This window comes from Chelonia mydas, chromosome 13, assembly GCF_015237465.2.
Source record: "Chelonia mydas isolate rCheMyd1 chromosome 13, rCheMyd1.pri.v2, whole genome shotgun sequence".
In the NCBI taxonomy this organism is placed as follows: Eukaryota; Metazoa; Chordata; order Testudines; family Cheloniidae; genus Chelonia; species Chelonia mydas.
In genome coordinates, this window is record NC_051253.2 from 2,272,803 (window position 1) to 2,294,128 (window position 21,326).

Genomic DNA, 21,326 nt, shown 5'->3' on the forward strand with positions numbered 1-21,326 from the left:
TGTGACCCCCCCCCAGAGCCATACACCTCCCCCCACTCAGAGCCATTCACCCCCGTCTGAACAGCCCCCCCCCAGGGCCATTCACCACCGTGTGAACAACCCCCCCGCACCCAGAGCCATTCACCCCCGTGTGAACCCCCCCCAGAGCCATACACCTCCCCCCACTCAGAGCTATTCACCCCCGTGTGAACAGCCCCCCCCCGGGCCATTCACCCCCGTGTGAACCCCCCCCCCAGAGCCATACACCTCCCCCCACCCAGAGCCATTCACCCCCGTGTGACCCCCCCCAGAGCCATACACCTCCCCCCACTCAGAGCCCTTCACCCCCGTCTGAACAGCCCCCCCCCCCAGGGCCATTCACCACCGTGTGAACCCCCCCCAGAGCCATACACCTCCCCCCACCCAGAGCCATTCACCCCCGTGTGACCCCCCCCCAGAGCCATACACCTCCCCCCACTCAGAGCCATTCACCCCCGTCTGAACAGCCCCCCCCCCCCAGGGCCATTCACCACCGTGTGAACCCCCCCCAGAGCCATACACCTCCCCCCCCCAGAGCCATACACCCCCGTCTGAACAGCCCCCTCCACCCAGAGCCATTCACCCCCGTGTGAACCCCCCCCAGAGCCATACACCTCCCCCCACCCAGAGCCATACACCCCCGTCTGAACAGCCCCCTCCACCCAGAGCCATTCACCCCCGTGTGAAACCCCCCCAGAGCCATACACCTCCCCCCACCCAGAGCCATTCACCCCCGTGTGAACCCCCCCCGAGCCATACACCTCCCCCCACTCAGAGCCATTCACCCCCGTGTGAACAACCCCCCCCGCACCCAGAGCCATTCACCCCTGTGTAACCACCCCCCCCAGGGCCATACACCTCCCCCCACTCAGAGCCATTCACCCCCGTGTGAACCCCCCCCACCCAGAGCCATACACCTCCGTCTGAACAGCCCCCTCCACCCAGAGCCATTCACCCCCGTGTGAACCCCCCCCACCCAGAGCGATACACCCCCGTCTGAACAGCCCCCTCCACCCAGAGCCATTCACCCCCGTGTGACCCCCCCCCCAGAGCCATACACCTCCCCCCACTCAGAGCCCTTCACCCCCGTCTGAACAGCCCCCCCCCCCAGGGCCATTCACCACCGTGTGAACCCCCCCCAGAGCCATACACCTCCCCCCACCCAGAGCCATTCACCCCCGTGTGAACCCCCCCCAGAGCCATACACCTCCCCCCACTCAGAGCCATTCACCCCCGTCTGAACAGCCCCCCCCCCCCCCCAGGGCCATTCACCACCGTGTGAACCCCCCCCAGAGCCATACACCCCCGTCTGAACAGCCCCCTCCACCCAGAGCCATTCACCCCCGTGTGAACCCCCCCCAGAGCCATACACCTCCCCCCACCCAGAGCCATACACCCCCGTCTGAACAGCCCCCTCCACCCAGAGCCATTCACCCCCCTGTGAAACCCCCCCAGAGCCATACACCTCCCCCCACCCAGAGCCATTCACCCCCGTGTGAACCCCCCCCGAGCCATACACCTCCCCCCACTCAGAGCCATTCACCCCCGTGTGAACAACCCCCCCCGCACCCAGAGCCATTCACCCCTGTGTAACCACCCCCCCCAGAGCCATACACTTCCCCCCACTCAGAGCCATTCACCCCCGTCTGAACAGCCCCCCCCCCCCAGGGCCATACACCTCCCCCCACTCAGAGCCATTCACCCCCGTGTGAACCCCCCCCCACCCAGAGCCATACACCTCCGTCTGAACAGCCCCCTCCACCCAGAGCCATTCACCCCCGTGTGAACCCCCCCCACCCAGAGCGATACACCCCCGTCTGAACAGCCCCCTCCACCCAGAGCCATTCACCCCCGTGTGAACCCCCCCCAGAGCCATACACCTCCCCCCACTCAGAGCTATTCACCCCCGTGTGAACAGCCCCCCCCCCGGGCCATTCACCCCTGTGTGAACAGCCCCCCGCCCCTGGCCATTCACCCCCGTGTGAACAGCCCCCCGCCCCTGGCCATTCACCCCCGTGTGAACAGCCCCCCCCGCACCCAGAGCCATTCACCCCCGTGTGAACCCCCCCCACCCAGAGCCATACACCCCCGTCAGAACACCCCCCCTCCCCAAGGCCATTCACCCCCGTGTAACCACCCCCACCCCCGAGCCATACACCTCCCCCCACTCAGAGCCATTCACCCCTGTGTGAACACCCTCCCCCCTGACCCAGGGCCATTCATCCCCGTGTGAACAACCCCCCCCACCCAGAGCCATTCACCCCTGTGTGAACACCCTCCCCCCCCACCCAGAGCCATTCACCCCTGTGTGAACACCCTCCCCCCCCACCCAGAGCCATTCACCCCTGTGTGAACACCCTCCCCCTTTTTATGCTTCTAACTTCTGTTTATATCAATATAAGTTAGGAGCCTAAATACCTTTGTAGAGCTGGGTCTTACTGCTGAGCGTGTGTAGTGAGAGAGGCTTGAAGAAAATGAATGCTTAGGGTGCTTAGGGTTTTTCCGTTGGAGCGTTTTGTTTTTTTTTGGACACAGGTCCCTCACCATGCCATGTCATAAAATACCTGAGGAACAGAACACCAGGCTTCATGTAATAAATTAAATAAATAGAATGACAGTGGTTTTTTCCCAACCAAAATACTAAACTTTCATTAGAGACCATATAGTGACTTATATGAAATGAGCTTAGTGGTCTCACTCCATTTTCCAGATGTTTAGATCACAAAAACCTCCACCATAATTACCACTAACTGGATCCCTTTTTGTCACTCAGCAGAAAGGACAAAAGGACTAACCTACCCTTTCAGCCCCACAAGTGGTCTCTCCAAGGCAGAGGTGAGCCACATTTGCGGGGAGGGGAATGAGGACGTTTGTGCTGCTATGGCTTGAACTATACATATTCTGTTAATAACAAGAGTATGCTATTCTCTGGGGCTACCTGTCACAATGACATTTACATTCCATTGTTATAACAGGCTAGCTTCTGCAGACACTTTCTAATAGAATGAGGGCCTGGTGTTTTACAGCCACCTAAGGATTTGTGAACATTGCAATGATTTATAAATTCATTTAAGAATGAAGAAAGGACACGTTTTGGTAGATACAATAAATCTGATTGATTTTATTACATATCTTACTTTAGGATCACTTTTACATTCCTAGCCAAAAGAGATGATACAAATAAATATAAGTTGTAAAACCTATTGACAGAACTAGGGACGTTCATTGTCTACAGGTCGCCAAAGAAAAGGTCAAGATCAGTGTAAGACCAAGGTGTGAAATCTCACAAAGACAGTTGTGCCCACAAGCATCCTTGGGCATTTCATTCCAGAAACTAGAGAAACTGGGCTGAGGAGGGTAAGGTATTAAGTGCCTAGATCATAGGGAGCTAAATGACCACTGCACGGTGCAGAGCAGCCAGGCACCACTGTTCTTGTTCAGTTCCAGCTGAGCATCTGATTATGGCTTTTGCATTGTGCACATATGTTCTTCTCATTTGTCTATGTGTAGAAAGAAAGCCACAAGAATCACTTCTTCCCCTTTTAAGGCCTGGTTGTATGGTCAGATATCAGAAATTAAAAGACAGGACAGATAAAATATCCAGATTTACAGGAATCAGTGCTTCTCTGAAACTTGGCAATGAATCTAGACACAGTGAGGAAGTACTACAGCTAGAGAGTTCTGTATTAAACCAAAAGTCTGTATATTGCATCATTACAGTTCAAAAGGTCATCACAGAGGTATATGTTCTATAAGATTCAAGCAGCATGCAAACCTTTCAACAAAGGGCTATCAGACCTATATTAAGAATGTTAAGTGCTGTAATTCCTATGTGTTCGGTTTCATGTGGGAATTGACTCTGGAACAGAAAAGCTACCTTTACTGCATGTAACTTGAAAAATAAAATCGTATCCAATTATACAGAACAGAGCAAAGAGGAGGAGAATTTTAAACAGTCCTCTGAAGAAACTGATTGTGTACACTCTCCCAGGGTCTCTTCCAGGAACTTGGTGGATTTCCTGTCTTCTTTGGCTGTTAACCTGCAGGAAGCCCAGATGGTTCAGATCATACCCACATGCAGCAGAGAGAGACAAGCCTGGCAGGATAACTTTTTAGACGTGTCAATCCAGAACTTCACTAATGTTGTACAATTTAAGACACATGCATTCATTTCATCCTAATATCGCTGCCCCACAAAATGTATGTCCTCACGGCAATTAGATACTCGTGGCTGGCCTGTGCCAGCTGATTTGGGCCCACAGGGCTCAGGCGCTGTTTAATTGTGGCGTAGAAGTTCGGGCTTGAACTCCAGCTTGAGCTCTGGGACCTTGCAGGGTCCTGGAGCCCAGGCTCCAGCCTGAGCCCGATTGTCTACCCTGCAATTAAATAGCCCCTTAGCCTGAGCCCCACAAGCCCAGGTTGGTTGTCCCAGGCCAGCCACAAATTTTTAATTGCAGTGTAGACGTACCCTATGGATCTACTCAAGGGGTAGGTAATCAGAGTGAGAAGCTGAAAGCTGCTGTTGCCCTGAGATTTGCTTATTATCTCTTATTCGCTGGACATACTGTTTAAAATGGAGCTGTGGGTAAAGCTAACTAAAAGTCAATTTTATACTTTGCTTACCCCATTCCCTTTCTCTCACTCTCACTTATACGCATTTATAAACAGGGCTTTCTGAGGTATCAGCCGTTCTAGCATATTAAGAGTAAAAGCAGAACAGTCTGGGTTTGGGCTGTGATTTCCAATGTACTTATTCCTGCCACATGGGAAATACTACAAAATTTCATACAGAAACCCAATGGAATAGTAGTGAGTGAAGAGGCATAGATGTATATATTACCATCGCAGGCTATACAGTCACTTTGTCTCATTTCAATTCTCTGAATACTTAAACCATACAATCCTCTTTTTCAATTATGAAGTAAACAAGATTATATATCTGGGGGGGGATGGGACGTTGACACTCTGTTTTATACCACAAGAGACCATCACAAGGCTTTTTGTACAGAAACAGTGGTTTACAAAAAAGAAAGTTATGTTAGGCTTCCATTATTAGGTTAGCAGAAAATGAGCAGATGGCTCCTCCCTCACCCATAGGCAAAACTCTCCTACCCCCGCCATCAAAATTTAAAAAAATATTAATCTGGTTCTCATCCAGAAATATACTCCTTGAATCAAAGCAGCTGAGTTAGAATTTAACCCAAGTTAAGCAGAAAGGACAAAAGGCTTGAGCAGCTGACTCACCAAGGCACCATGCCAGCAAGATGCAGAGGAGAGCTTTATGCCAGAAGTGTTGTGTTCCTTCTGCTCATGGCGGTCAGATACAATGGAGTTGTTCCAGACTGGACAGAGTCAGTCAATGGATACTTAACAAGAATACAAAGTAGAGTCCCTACATTAGAGTATTTCTAAAAACAGGCAAGTTCTCATACACTGGTCGGTCTAGTGAGAGGTCATCTGCGAGGGAGAGGTAATGGGTAAAAAACAATCACAGGACAACAGTTGACAACAATCAAGAAAAAAATAGCTCAACTCTCAATATACAAGGAACTAAAAGTTACAAGCTGAACAGTGAGACGCAAGACAGGAACACCTTACTCTGCCTTCTGAGCCCATCCAATACAGCAGCTCCCCTCTCCCCACTGGACCATGCAGGCCTGTGATATTAGTCATAGGGCAAACTTTGAAAAGAGACCATCTAAAGCAGGAGTTCTTCCCCTTTCAATTTCAGTGTACCATCCTTGGGATTTATATCGGATTTCCTTGCACCCCCAGACTGGTGATTACACATGGCCCTCATTCCCACCTAGCCTCACTGTATTCAGGGAAGCTTAAGACTGAAAAGGGAATGTTCTTAACTTGGAGCAGGATGAGACACAAAAGGAAGCTCCTGCACTGAAGCTCCTCACAACATCAAGGGAAAGGTTGCATACTTATCAGAAAAGTGAAGTCTAATATGGCTTTGCCTCATAGTGCTCCAGATTCCATCCATGTCACAGGGAATGGCAGAACCGGCCACGTGTGCCTCCTGGCAGAGACCTAGCACCAAGCTAGATCTACATTTCCTACAAATGGTGGAAGATCTGAGAAAATGGCCATACAAGCTCTGGGGTTTAGATATTCAGTATGGAAACTGGTCTAAAAAGCCAGGTGTGGGATGGAGAAGAGAGAGGAAGAGAGCTAGTATGGATCTGCCAGTGGTATGCAGACTTATTCTTTGACAAGGTGGTTCCTGCAGGAGGGGTTGAGTCTTTAGCAGGTCAGTTTAGAAGAGTTCTTACTGATGTCTGTAAACAGATAGAGAACTTCAGTTTCTATTGCTTCCATTCTACAGGAGCAAAATATACTTCCAAGATCCTCTCTTATTCTACTTTTCTAAAGGGAAGTGGAAAGGTCTAGCTGTGAAGTGCATGGAAACAGATCTCCAATCCTGCCCTTCTCAGGGTTGTTCAACCCAACTCTAACCCCAAATGAAGATGCCATTCTTTCAATAGAAAGAGGAAAACAATGCACCTAGTCAAGCTTGGATATACCCTCCACTTTTTAACCTCACTAAGTTTTCATTCTGAGGTTCTGAGAGTTGATTCTGTTGAGATGACTTTCAACTCTTTCCTGTTGCCCAACAGCAAGAGAGCCCAGTACAGCAAGGGGGCTGGAACAGAAGGAGAGAGGGCGATGCTGTGAGGTGATCCTCATGCTTCCCATTGCTTCTAACACACTTTAACGTACCTCATGCATTTCTGATTTCCTAACTAAAATCTGTTCCCAATAGGGGCTGATTGCTAGATTGTGAGCAAATCTTTTCCTGCAAGGTTCAGCACACCTGGGACTGGCACATTTTGACACAAGTCAGTTAAACTGCAAAGAGGCCATTGCTATTCCCCAAAGGAAAGGGCTTGGAGTCTGGCTGAGAGTCCTCTCTGCAGGTTTTTACTTGTCTTTGCTCTCAGAAGGTAAATGCTGTTCACGCCCTGGAGAGGAATTGCTGTTTTTACTTAGGAACCAGCCCCCGGGACTGTGGGTAGAGCTGAGACCCAGAGGTGCCTGAGGAAGAGGATCCCCCCGATTTCCTTCCAGTTTTAGGCCTGAAGAAGTAAAAACAAAGAAAGTTGCCTGTTACACATCAAAACGAATCTCCCAAAAGCTGAATGAGTTTGACTGGATATAATTCTCTATCAATCTCAGCTTGCTCCTCCGCCCTGTTTACCCATCTCTCTCCACCTACCTCAGGGCTAATTTAGTTTTCATCTCACTGACCAGTCCTGCAGACGGACAGTGACCCTATGCATGCATACATTGCTGACTGGGGTCCAATGGACGGAGGTGGATATAACCTACTTTCTACAACTTGACTCACCTGGATTTCGATTTTTTATTTGACATGCTCTCAAAAGTGGAGGCATCCACCTGTATCTCATCTTCATCCTGCAGAGCTGCTTCTAGAGCAGCCTGCACTTTAGGAGCAATGGCTGGGCCCTCGTAGTCTCTGGTTGTTCGGCTAGGCATATCTAGCTCCAGTAACACAATATTTTCTGCCTAAGAAAGTGGAAGCAGAACCGGAACCATCAATGTCCACACGTACTCATACTTTCCACTCACTGTACTGACGCATTCCACACTTTAATAAGGATTGTTATCAGAACTCCTAGATTTATTGGAAGCATATATTTCCCTTGTGCTCGTGGTCACATTACCCTTGTCAAAAAGACTGTTCTCAGGCCACTGCATTCTCTCTGGCTTGTGACTTTCCTATCACCCTGCTTAAGCTTTTACTTTATCACTTCTGATCAACACTAGGTGAAGGTAACTTAGCAGCAGCATGAAGGTCATAAACTCTTCTTGAGCAACACCAGACCGCTGGGTTTAAGACACATTTTTAATATGTCAAGAGGGAAGCTTCCTCTCCACAGTCTTCTGCATCTGTCACACAGTTTATGTAGGACAACTATATATCCTCAGAAATTCATACTCCTCTGAATACAAGAGGTAAACAGATGCAGGCTGCATCCATGTTTGGGCTTACCCTGTACCGGGCCTCTGGACGAATCATCATGGACATCCTGGCATGCTGACTCAAAGGCCTCTTGTATCCCACTGCTGACACTGGCCTTTTCATCATCTGCTGGTTACTGAAAAGGAGATGAGTACGGAATCTTTCACATGCCAAAAACTAAAAAGATTTCTCATTATTTGAATAAATCAAAATATCGGCAACGCCCTGAGGCAATCCAGTGTATCTATTTGGGAAAAGAAGATTGCTACAGGCACCTGGGAACGTGCTCCAAGTGAACAGTAAAAACCCAAGCAAGTGGTATTAGATACAGTGCTTCACAAGTCAGCCTCTACAAGTTGTTGGTTTGTGCTTACTGTGGGATTCCTACACATTCCTATAGTACAAACCATAGGATGATGTACATTCCTCTGGCCCTTTCATTCTACATTTGCTCTTTGGAACCTCATATATAGAGAGCGTCAGGATTTGTCAACAGTTCCTATACACTGGCCTCTGAGATAGCTTATATTTAAAAAAGCTTATATTTAAAAATAACTATGGTAGTAGATATGTTGAATCTGTTGACTTTTTAAATCGCGAACACAGTACTATATGTAGTTTGCAAAGCAATTTGCAATCCTTTGGAAGAAAGATGCTCGCTCGCTCGTGTGTGTGTGTGTGTGTGTGTGCCAGTAGAACTTCCTTTCCTAACTTTGCCTTCACCTTTATTGTACTCAGGTTACAGTTTGGCTAAAACTTCATTCTGACTTTAAGAACTCTTACTGGATGAGGCTAAAACTGTATGGAGAATCTTGCTTTGGCCAGCTTGAAGTCTTCATGTGACCCACTTTTAAAGAAAGGTTAGGGGGTAAACTCACTCCAGCCGAGTTATGGGATGCAGTTTCCACTGGTCTTCCTCTTCATCAAAGAAAGATCTGTTCATGATCTTGTTCTTTTCCTCCAGGGGAATAAAGTTTTCAATAATCAGGTGCCTGTAGATAACAGGCAAGAACAAAAATGGGACATATGCAAATAGGAGAATTAACATCCCACCATCTCTCCAACACAACCCTAGAAAAAGAAAAGGAATTTCTAGTTCTGTCTCTTGTTCTGTAAGCAGTTGGTTTGCAATCCATTCCCAAGAAGAAAATACCTTTAGCAAGAGTTAAGGGCAGCATATGGAGCAATGGGACCTACTTTAGCTTTAACTCCCTGGTAAGCTCATTCTGGGTCTGTTCCAGTTCTTGCCGCTCCTTGATGTGCTCCTCCTGGAGATCATGGATCTCTGCCTTCACAGCTTGCAGCTTGGAAAAAAGCTGGAACAGGTGAGAAGAACCAGAGCAATGACTGTGCAATGTTGTTATCACCTTCACATGCAGTGCCATTCAGTTTCTAATCCATCTGATCTAGCATTATTTACTTTTTACCTTTTTGAGTTTTTTGGTTTTAATGTCCACCTCTTGCTGTAGGGAACTATAGGTCTCTTTTAGCTCCAGTGTTTCCTCATCCCGACTTTCCATCTGTTGCTGGATTTCTCGCTCCCGACGTTTCTAAGGAATACCACAAACAAGATTAGATCAACGCTGTCATATTGTTGCTTTCGGTGCCTGCATACATGAAAGCCACATCCAAGGCATCCCTTTTGCCTGGGATCCAGGATTCTTGATTTAGATTCCAATTTCAAGTTGTTTTTTACCTTAGAAATATCAGGAACATCAACCTGTGTTTATTTGACTTTGAAGGGTTTGTTGGGCGCCTCATAGGATATTTATTGTGAATAAACTCAGTTAAAGGAGTGGGAGTGTTGAAACAGCAGCAAGGACTTTCTTTCTCCAAAATCTTAATTAGTCATTGCAGTTAAATATGCACCAACAAAAACACAAAATAGAAAAAGTTGTAAATAGTCTGACTAAATATCCCTCCCCTCATTTAACTGCTGAAGCTTTTACCCTCTAAGGTCTTATGAGGATATCATTTCATTAGTCCTCCACCACAGAAATTTCTAACCAAGACAGGACCAGAGTCTCTAATGTAAAAAACAATGAGGAAAAAAAAAAGATTACAGGCCTTCTCTATACATCATAAAGCAGTAAGAAGGACACAAGCCCTTTTTATCTCTCTTTTGCCAGTAATCATTAAACTAGGGCTAGGGATCAATCATTAATCTCAAGAACACTAGTTTATAGTTTCTCTTACCTTCATGTTTTCTGAAAGGTCTAGAATAGCAGCTCTTTGCCACAAAATAATAAACTGTTTTCCGCCTCTTACCTGTTCTGCAATTTCCTGACGTTTCTGCTCCAAGATTTTCTGCTGTTCATTTGTGTGATCCACAATGTTTTTCCCTCCAACAAGGAGCTTGCTTTCCATTGCCTGAAAGAAAAAATATACCGAGAGGTTAACCTCTCAAGCAGCCATGCAACCCATCCTTTTAAAAAAAAACAATTCCTTACATAGTTACCACTGAACTCTCCTTTATAACGGGTGTCACTGACTGAACAGCCAAATTTAAACCTGTTGTTATGGAAATTGTTCTCTCTGTCAAATCCTACATAATTGTAAGGTTAATGCACTAGTAATTTGTCTTGTGTTCTCCATTGTTGCAATCTGTCCCATATTTTGTCTGAGAGGTTGAGATGGAGGCTTTCACACATAATAATCAGTAACAGAATGAAGCTTGTTACTTAGAAGTTACAGCACAATAAGAAGTGTGTATATCACATTTAATCTCTTGTATTGACTTCCCAGGGTCCTACAAGTAGGTTCTATAACCACAGTTTATAAATTATATAAAACATCTTACAAATGTGAACCACTAATTCTAAATTCAATTTTTAAAGGAATTCCCACCTCTGTCTACATAAAGTTGATTTTTAAAACTTCTGACCCAGGCACATCCTCTCACCATTACTCTGAAACTTTCTCTACAAGGTTATCGTCCCAATTTGATGAACTGCCATCCTTCCTTAAACGCAGAGAACATTCCCTTCAAGGAGTCCAACAACTACTCTACCTTGATTTTGGCACCCAGCATTTCTGCTGCTTCCTTCTCTCGCTTGAGATCCTCCATCTTCTTCTCCTTCTCCTTTAGCAGCCTCATCTTTTCTTCTGCCACCAAGCTGTGATCCTCTACAATAGCTTTCTTCTCAATTTCCAGCTTTTCCTGCTGCTCCTTCCAGTAGTCATCTTTGTCATCCCCTTCGTCACCCTCTTCTCCATCCTCCTCTTCCTCTTCCCCACCATCTCTTCTCCTTTCTCTCCTCTTTCTTTTACCAACAGACCGTTTTTCCAATTGTGCCTTGAGCCGAGCGATTTCTTCCTGGAATTCTCGTAGCAGTGCATCCTTAGGATCCTCATTAACTCTTGGTTTGTTCTTGATGTTTTTGGCACGGTTGGCATATCGCAGGGTAGTAAGAGTTTCTTCTACATTGTAAGAGGCAGGGCCTATATTGGCCACCATCACAGTCTTAGCATTGCCACCTAGTGAGTCCTGAAGTAGCCTAGTTAGTTTTGAGTCCCGGTATGGAATGTGAGTGCTTTTACCATCTACTAGGGCAGATATAACATTGCCCAAAGCTGAAAGGGAGAGGTTAATCTTGGTAGCTTCCTTCAGCCTTTCCCCCTGTGCTCCAGTCTTGGCCTGGCGTTCACTGCCTGCAAGGTCCACTAGGTTGAGTTTTCCTACACGGATGTGATTCTCCCCATCGAGTCCCACCTGGCTGCACTCAATGGTGATCACAAAAATGGCATGGGAACGGGAGCTATGCTCATTCATGTTGGTAGCACCAACTGAGCGGTTTTGGTTCCCCACGTTCATGACATGCTCGATCTCTTTGACACTCTTTGTGACAAAAGATGACAAGTCCTTCACATACACACCAGTGTCTGGTCTCTCTTTCAGCTCCAGCCTCTTGGACTGATCCTTTGATAGCAAATCTCTGATTTCTTCTTGGTATATTTCCAGATAAGAAGCTCTAACCAAATACTGCTGGTTCTGAGATCGAGAGATGTGGGTGAAGATGTGGTCAAACGAATTGGGGATGACACCTCTTTTTTCAGGGTCACCACGCACTCCTTCCATTGTATATGTTTTCCCTGTCCCAGTCTGCCCATAGGCAAAGATAGTCCCATTGAACCCTTGCAGGACAGAATCCACCAGAGGTCTAAAGGTCTCATCATAAAGTTCAAACTGCTTGGAATTCCAGTCATAGACAGCATCAAAGGTGAAAGTTTTAGGCAGCTCATGAGATGTTCCCCTGGGATTCTTCACTGATACCTGCCCTAACTGGACATCCACATCAACAACTTTATCATATGAAGCTGCCTTTTCTTTCCCATTCATTGGCCGGCACCGCACCACCACTCTGACGGATTCAGAACTCTTTAACTTGGACATGATGACAGGACGGTGGCAGGGGAGATTTGACAGACAGGTGATCCAGGAAGGCCAGGAGCGCTGAAAACCTAGAAATAAACAAAGGAAGGCCACGTGACTACAGCTTTCAGTCATTTTTTGGGCAAAGGCACAGATTCAACTCATTTAATTCTGCAGGCTTTGGGTCACCTGACCTGTGATGGATTCTGAAGCACAAAAATAACAGTTCAGGTAAACATTTTTAAAAGCCTTCATCTATTTGAAACAATCTCTCAAAATCTTACATATGGATTAATATTTTGTTACGTAAAGAAACGTTGCAAAGAATCTTCATGAAATAAAATCACTATAGTTGGTCAATTTACCCCTTTCCCTTCCCTTTAAAAAAAAGTTAGAAATGCTGTTTAACACTTTTTTTTATTAGTTAAACCCGTTGCAATCAACTTCTTCTACATTCTGGTTTGGAATAGTCAATTAAAAGCATTAGCTTCAGGTTCAAACCACAGCCCTTATCAATCTAACGTACACATGACTTTTGAGTCACTTTATCTGATGCTTATGCTGCTGCCTACTGCATTAAAGATGCTGTTTAGAGGTTCTTGCAAGGAACCATATCAGTGTTGAGATCAAGAGCCTCAACTCATCCAGCAAAATTATAAATTCAGGACACATCTGAAGAACTTATACATATATTTAGAAAGATGCCTCTGATTAAAACTACCTGCTGGTACTAAACATTTTCATTTCATAATGAAGAGCTTAGAGTAGCCACTGCCAAAACCCTTCCTGGCAGCACATTTAATTTCAGGGAAAGGGCATCAAACAGTTACATTAACCTAATGCTGCTGCCTCCCCCTCTTCAGCTGCCCTTATACTGCAGAGAAATGGAAGGTCACAGAGCACCATCACAGGACAAAAAGGAACTGGTGAACAGCAGCCTTTGTGCAGCCTCTTATGCACTACCAGCTTTAACTGCCTGCATTTTTAGTTGCCTAAAAATTGTCCTTGATTGTTTTTACTGCAGCAGCACCTGACAGACTGTGAGGTTCTTTGGAAATCAAATATAAATACACTGGATTCTGGAGGGAGTCAAATTTGGGTTCTGGCACTTCAGGGTCAGGATTCAGATTTAATTAGTCCTATGTTATTTATATGTTATGTCATCAGAAAGATGCAGTGCTTCAGTTTCTGGCCACAAGTTTAAAACTCATCTCTAGGATCTCTTAAAGGAAAGATATTGCCTGGAAAAGTACCACGGATGCTTTTTCCTTTTCTTTGTTACATTTTAAGTCACCTTTTGTAGGTCTAATTACAGCATAATAAATCTTTAATGGAACTGCCATAGCTGCAAGGATTCAAGAGAAACCCATAAAGCTTTATTTTCACCTTTCAACTATTATACCTAGCATGGTCTGTGTTTCCAGAGCCCTGGAATTTGATGCAGAATCGACTGTCTGTGATATAAACATGTGGCAGAATCTAAGGGCTTGTCCCCACTTACAGCACTGCAGTGTCGCAGTTGCACTGGTGCAGCTCTGCCACTGTAGCGCTTCGTGAAGATGCTACCTACAACAACAGGAAATCTTCTCCCATTGGCATAAGTAACTCCACCTCCCCAAGAGGCTGTAGCTATGTCGACAGAAGCCCTCCCGTTGACATAACACTGTCTACACCAGGAGTTCGGTTTGTATAACTACGTCACTCAGGAGTGTGGTTTTTCCACACCCCTGAGAGATGTAGTTATACTGATATAAATTTGTAGTGTATACCAGGGCTAAACAGTCTCTCTCTCTCACACACACACACGCACACAAATGCATTTGTAGTCCTTAACATTGCAAAGAAAACCTTCAATGTGAATTGGCACAAACCAAGGCAGAGTTGTCTGCACACTTAGGAAAGCAGAGTAAACCATCCCCATTCATCTTAATGGTGTGTTAACTCTGAAACCAACTGGCAATTAAATATCAACACATAATTTAACTACTGTGCTTGTTGTGGATGTTAGAGATAGTGGATGATGCTGAGGCAGGCGCAGTCAGACAGCTTTTTGCTGTTAAGGATTGCATTGCTGGTTATGACAAACTTTCAAGTCACCACCAACTACGCTCATAAGGTGGGTGGAAGGAGTATTCCCATACAGTATTAAAAGCTGTAAAACTCAGCTTCCCTTCCCGATCGTTGCCAAAACCTTCAGGTTCCTCCCTACCAACATCTATGGTGTAGTTATGCATTTGCAATACAAACATCTGTAGCATGTTAAAAATAGAGGATGCAGGTCCCAATTCACAATTAGCAGAGGGGAGTGGGTAGGAAGAAGCCATAAAGATGGCTCTAGGTTATGTTTATAACTCTCTGGTCCTGAACCAGCCCCTAGTGCAAGTTAGAGCAGCCATAGGCTATTATAACTTATACGACCTGGGACAACTAAGCTGACAAGGGATCAGCGAAGTGCACTGAGTCTGGTCCTGGATCTTCATCCTCCAACTCCCATCATGCCCCTATCCCCTCGTAGCCAGCCCCAATACATATTCTGCATGGAGCTGAGAGATGGAGAATGGGAGACTCAGGATACCAGATTTACATCAGCCTGACATTCCTCCCTCCTAAGGCTGGTTTAAGGCCCGTTTGCACCACTTGTTATGAGAGGCTGAGGACCCTGTCCTTAAAAATTAGAGAAAAGAATAAAATAAATTGAACTTAATATCAAAATAAATAACACAAGCAAAAAGTACATGGGTCTTTGATCATACTCCACCTTCTTCTAGTGTAACTGCTACTTTAGCGTTGGGGCTTGCAAAGTAACACCAGTTTCCCCCAGCTTCAACTCATATATCTTAAGCTGAAGATAGCCATATGTACTCTAGATGTCACGGGGTCAACAGATCTATGGCATAATTATTCTCGTCCCAATATACCTTTATTTGGATTCTTTGTCTAGGCCAGCTCTGCTCCAGAACCCAAAAATGATGGAATATATTCCACAACCGAGTTCTAAAGTACTAAGTGATCGAATGCCATCTAGTTTTACAAGGTTCTGCATTAGACAAAACTCATGCTACATAACAATTTGATTCACAAAGCCCCGCAGTTTATGGGTTCTGTAATGAGGAGACACCTGGAGATGGTGAAACATGCTCATCCATCCCCAGTCATTAGCACATTGAGCTTCCCTTTAAAAGAAAATGTGCAGCCATTCATCAATGGGCTGCCACCAAAAGTATGTGACTGCATAGCTCATAAAACGCAACTGAAAGGTTTCAGACAAACCAATTTTTAAAAAATGAACCCTCTAAGAAGGATGCCTGTTTAAATCCTAGATGGGCTTTTCTGAACTTGCTTTATACTTAGGTCCAGCTGTTGGAAAGATTTCAAAGTCAATTTGTTTGGTTCCCTCTATTCTAATGCTAGCTGGATCTGTAGCAAAAATACCACATTTGAGGACTACATTTTTGATTCTGTAATTGCATCTTGTCTCTGTCCTTGAGGGGACCTCCTGAGAAGTTCAGGTGTAGAGCTAAAGGACCAGCAACATTTTCTATCCCAATGCCCATGCTGGGAACAAGGCATTTATAAGAACAGGAGGTAATCTTAGAGCACCGAAGAAACACATGTAATAATATTTACTGAAATTTCAGTAAGACCTTTAAAATTATCTCAATGCCTTAATGGAAACTGCTTGTGTCCCTGCATGGAGAAGGTATGCCATGTGAAGACACTTGGAACTCAAAGTAGATGATCCGGAACGTGCATCGAGTTGACCAAAGTGGCTAAGCATCTGCAGTGCTTTATAAACTTGCACAAAGAATTCAACACAGTGTATAGCCAATGAGTCTCCAGATGCTACTGACTAAAATACAGTGATCTTTTCCCTCCTGATTCACAACTCCAATAAGGATAGGCTCACTAACTGGACAGAAAGGAATACATATTTAAAAATGCCAGTCTAGAGAAAATATGAAAGTCAGATTGAAGACTTGTAAAAGCACACAAAGCATACCCTCCTTCTTTGCTGATAAACTTGTGAATGTCACCCACATATATGCTTCTCCCTCCACTTCTGCCCTGGCATGCAGAGTTCCTGCAACCGAAAATACCTCAGAACCGCATGGACAAAAATGAATGTGCATCTGTTTGCACCTTTACCACCATATGTACATTCAAATTAGGCATGGAAATGTTCATGAGATTCTGAAAGCATGGGCTATGATCTGTTACAGAAATGCCACCTCTAATCAATGTGGTTAATCTCTGAATAGGACCATCTCCGACTGCTTCGGTAGCACTCTTCTGTCAAACAAATTAAACTAACGTTTGTAGCAGCCAAACTGTCCTACAGGATTCTTTGAAGCAGACTCTTTTAATCAAAACTATATACAAGACGTATTCTCCAGAATCTTCTTGGGCCAAAAAGTTTATGAAAAATAAAACAAAAACAACACAATAATTAATACTGCTGGGGATGTACCTTATCAACAACAGACTAACTTTTTATTCACAAATGAAATTCATTCAGCAGCCAGAACCAGAGGTGTGTTTTATTTTTAATGTTATCCTCTTGCCTCTATCTCTGGCACCTTCCGCAAGAGATATTGACTAGGATTATGTGATCCTAGGTTCATTTAATCTTCTGGTAGATTTTTTTTTCAGTACAAGAGCATATTGCTATTCACATGTGGCCATCTTGAATGTAAGAGAAAATACACATAACAGCAGAGGAATCAACCACTCACACTCTCAGTTTGGTATCCTATATATATTTAGTGAGAATTATGTTGTCTATTTGTCAGTCACCTAGGACTGCCTTTGCTCAAATGCACATCTCAGATCTACTTTTGCCACAAACAAGCCAGTTCCTTCATCTCATCTCACCCCTGATTTGCACTATTGTCATGCTAACTCATCATGATTCATTTCCATTGCTGCTGGTTGCTGTTGTTAACAGTTACTTGTGTATTAATTAGTTGAACTCTTCTTCCTAGTGAAAGCATTATAAATTATTCTAGGGAATCTGAACAGAAATCTGTCTCACCTAAAAATTAAAGGGCAATTTATACTGCATATTTTATAGTCACGAAAAATTATACTGCAAAATTTGCACTACAAGAAACAGCTGGAGATAGAGGGGATAGAACAGCTTGTAAACTATCACTTGCTTTGCGTCACAGCACCATTTGTATGCTATGATTAACAGTTGTTCGTCATGAAACCAGTAAATCTAAAGAGATCTGGATAAAATCCCAAATGGCCTCTAATCCGTTAGACTTCAAGACTGAGATTAGTGTATTTTAAATTTTGCCCTGAATGATTGCAGGAAGAATTTTAAGCCCTATTCTCTTTTACTACACTATGAAGTCATACCCGGAAAAAAAATAAGTGATGTCACAAATTGTCACATTTAATCAACAAAGAATTTTAGAAATCAGAGATGGTAGTGAACAGTCCATGGGGCCAATGCAGAACTGATACCATACTGAACATCTGCTAGTGTGCTTTAACCTCTCTATTTTTAATACTCCCAAGCAAAGGAGCAGCTATATCTGAAAAACTTAACAGGTCTCCCTGTCAGGAAGACTTTCTTAATATGCAGCCTAATTCTTACTTTTCTTAATCTCATCTCTGTACTTTGGTTATACCGCCAAGCATCATCCTAAATAACTGCATTCCCTTCTTGCTGTGTACGGTCTTCAGATATTTGTAGACTTATGTACTCACTTAACTGCATTTAGTTCTTTTAATATTTTCTCAGAACCCAGTACCTTCTACCCCCTCTCTGTTGGTCTTTCCCACTAATTTTTTCTCTCTCACTCTCTGCTAAAGAAGTGCCCAGAATTGAACAGATTATCCCAGGTGTGATCATACCACAGAAAGGGACCATCACCCCTTTGCTCCTTTTTTGCTGCCATATGACAATGCAAACCCATGTTTAATCTGCTGCCCATTACAATCCCAACACTGTTTGGGCATTATTACTTCCCAGATGCCTTCCTCCCACCAGAGCTTACAGAGAGTTATGTAAACCCCAAGCTACATGAACATTTGAGGCTGTAACTTCATCTCTGGTTATGAGATCACAAAGTTTCTGAGTGTCCGCTTTCAGCTTCAAACCAACACGAGAACCACACTGTACAGACTAACAATCCTATACTGTAGGTACTGTGACACATTAGATCTCGGATATGACATTAAATGTCATGATAACACACAATAAATGCAGCTGAGCAATAGTGAACTTTGTGGTGGAGAGAACTCAGAGCTATTGCAGTGGGTTATGAGATCATCAACAGCCTGTAACTCCACAGAAATCATTCTGAAAACACATAGCAAGCCGATTAGGAGGTTGACACATGCATAGGAAAGTGGTGGGGGAAGGAAGAGTACCCGTTTACATGCCCACAGGAGAGACTTCTTCCTTTCTATACTCATGGAATTGGTTCCTCCTTCACATGCTCATCTGGGTAGAAACACTCCCTCCTTTGCATGCCCAGGTGTATACACGCATGCATGACAGGGGCTGCCATGCCCCCTTTGCATACAGATACACACACCCATGCATGACAGGGCTGCCATCCCTGCTTTGCACGCCCAGATATGCACACGCATATGTGACAGGGACTGCCGCCCCACCTTTGTATGCCCAGGTGCGCACACGCGCGTGCAACAGGGAGTGCCGTCCTACCTTTGCACACCCAGGCACGCACACGCGCGTGCAACGGGGGTGGCGTCCCGCCTTTGCACACCCAGGCACGCACGCACGTGTGCAATCGGGGCTGCCAGCCTTCCTTTGCACACCCAGGTGCACACACGCATGTGCCACAGGGACTGCCGGTCCTCCTTTGCGCACACACGTGCACGACACGGCTGCCATCTCTCCTTTTCACGCCCCGACGCGGACAGGCGTGTGCAACAGCGCTGCCGCCCCTCCTTTGCTCGCCCCTATGATGGGGAGGGGGCTCCCTGCCGGTCGCTACGAAGCCCCCCACCCCCGCAGCGCATCCCCCCGCTGGGGCCCTTTCAGGCCCGGTTCGGATCCTGTGAATGGGAGGCGGGGGGGGGGGGTCAGTGCGGGACTCACCTGCGCTGTCACCATGGAGCCCCCGCCGCCGCCACTCCCGCTGCACCGGAAACGGGGGGATCGACCGCCGCTCACTTCCTTGGCAACCCGCGCGCCCGCCCCCACGCCATCACTTCCTTAGCAACCGGCCCCACAGGCCGCCTTGGCAACCGGTCTCACTTCCTTGGCGACCGGACAGAGACGAGGCGCCTTCGCTTCCCTAGCAACGAGCCCCGCCCGACCACGGCGAGCTCCATCCGGGGACCTGGGTGCCCCTGGGGGAGGGGGGAACCGGAGGGCAGATAAAGGAGCCCCGGGGGGGAGGAGAGGAAGTGCCTTGGGAGCGGCTGTCGGGGGAGGCATGCAGGGTGGGGACCCCAGACAATAGGGGAGGAGTGCAGGATGGGGGTTGGGCCAGGGGGAGACATGCAGGACGGGGGTGGGAGGGATTGGACGTGCGGGGCCGGGGGGAGACATGCGGGACGGGGGGTGGGAAGGATTGGACGTGCGGGGCCGAGGGGAGACATGCGGGACGGGGGGTGGGAGGGATTGGACGTGCGGGGCCGGGGGGAGACATGCGGGACGGGGGGTGGGAGGGATTGGACGTGCGGGGCCAAGGGGAGACATGCGGGACGAGGGGTGGGAGGGATTGGACGTGCGGGGCCGGGGGGAGACATGCGGGACGGGTGGTGGGAGGGATTGGACGTGCGGGGCCGGGGGGAGACATGCGGGACGGGGGGTGGGAAGGATTGGACGTGTGGGGCCGGGGGGAGACATGCGGGACGGGGGGTGGGAGGGATTGGACGTGTGGGGACGGGGGGAGACATGCGGGACGGGGGGTGGGAGGGATTGGACGTGCGGGGCCGGGGGGAGACATGCGGGACGGGGGGTGGGAGGGATTGGACGTGCGGGGCCGAGGGGAGACATGCGGGACGGGGGGTGGGAGGGATTGGACGTGCGGGGCCGAGGGGAGACATGCGGGACGGGGGGTGGGAGGGATTGGACGTGCGGGGCCAGGAGGAGACATGCGGGATGGGGGGTGGGAGGGATTGGACGTGCGGGGCCACGGGGAGACATGCGGGACGAGGGGTGGGAGGGATTGGACGTGCGGGGCCGAGGGGAGACATGCGGGATGGGGGGTGGGAGGGATTGGATGTGCGGGGCCGGGGGGAGACATGCGGGACGGGGGGTGGGAGGGATTGGACGTGCGGGGCCAGGGGGAGACATGCGGGACGGGGGGTGGGAGGGATTGGACGTGGGGGGCCAGGGGGAGACATGCGGGACGTGGGGTGGGAGGGATTGGACGTGGGGGGCCGGGGGGAGACATGCAGGACGGGGGGTGGGAGGGATTGGACGTGCGGGGCCGGGGGGAGACATGCGGGAAGGGGGGTGGGAGGGATTGGACGTGCGGGGCCGGGGGGAGACATGCGGGACGGGGGGTGGGAGGGATTGGACGTGCGGGGCCGGGGGGAGACATGCGGGACGGGGGGTGGGAGGGATTGGACGTGCGGGGCCGGGGGGAGACATGCGGGACGGGGGGTGGGAGGGATTGGACGTGCGGGGCCGGGGGGAGACATGCGGGACGGGGGGTGGGAGGGATTGGACGTGCGGGGCCGGGGGGAGACATGCGGGACGGGGGGTGGGAGGGATTGGACGTGCGGGGCCGGGGGGAGACATGCGGGACGGGGGGTGGGAGGGATTGGACGTGCGGGGCCGGGGGGAGACATGCGGGACGGGGGGTGGGAGGGATTGGACGTGTGGGGCCGGGGGGAGACATGCGGGACGGGGGTGGGAGGGATTGGACGTGGGGGGCCAAGGGGAGACATGCAGGACGGGGGGTGGGAGGGATTGGACGTGTGGGGCCAGGGGGAGACATGCAGGACGGGGAT

The 21,326-nt window shown here is 47.8% G+C and overlaps 1 protein-coding gene across 3 annotated transcripts; it reads right to left on the reverse strand.

The window, feature by feature from the left end:
- Window positions 1-3,114: 3,114 nt before the first annotated feature.
- Window positions 3,115-19,563, reverse strand: KIF3B (kinesin family member 3B). Of its 3 annotated transcripts, XM_043526993.1 has the most exons (10): window positions 19,459-19,536; window positions 11,022-12,472; window positions 10,280-10,381; window positions 9,439-9,561; window positions 9,209-9,327; window positions 8,890-9,003; window positions 8,042-8,147; window positions 7,376-7,554; window positions 5,263-7,103; window positions 3,115-4,058 (listed from the first exon to the last, which is right to left on the reverse strand). In XM_043526993.1, exons 2-9 carry the CDS (start codon window positions 12,402-12,404, stop codon window positions 7,010-7,012), a joined length of 2,220 nt encoding a protein of 739 aa, XP_043382928.1. In that variant the 5' UTR covers window positions 12,405-12,472; window positions 19,459-19,536; the 3' UTR covers window positions 3,115-4,058; window positions 5,263-7,009. The 3 variants fall into 3 exon arrangements, with proteins under 3 accessions (XP_043382928.1, XP_037771597.1, XP_043382927.1); XM_037915669.2 differs by having other exon boundaries at window positions 3,115-7,103; window positions 19,459-19,563; XM_043526992.1 differs by lacking the exon at window positions 19,459-19,536 and adding an exon at window positions 19,063-19,380 and having other exon boundaries at window positions 3,115-7,103.
- Window positions 19,564-21,326: the final 1,763 nt, after the last annotated feature.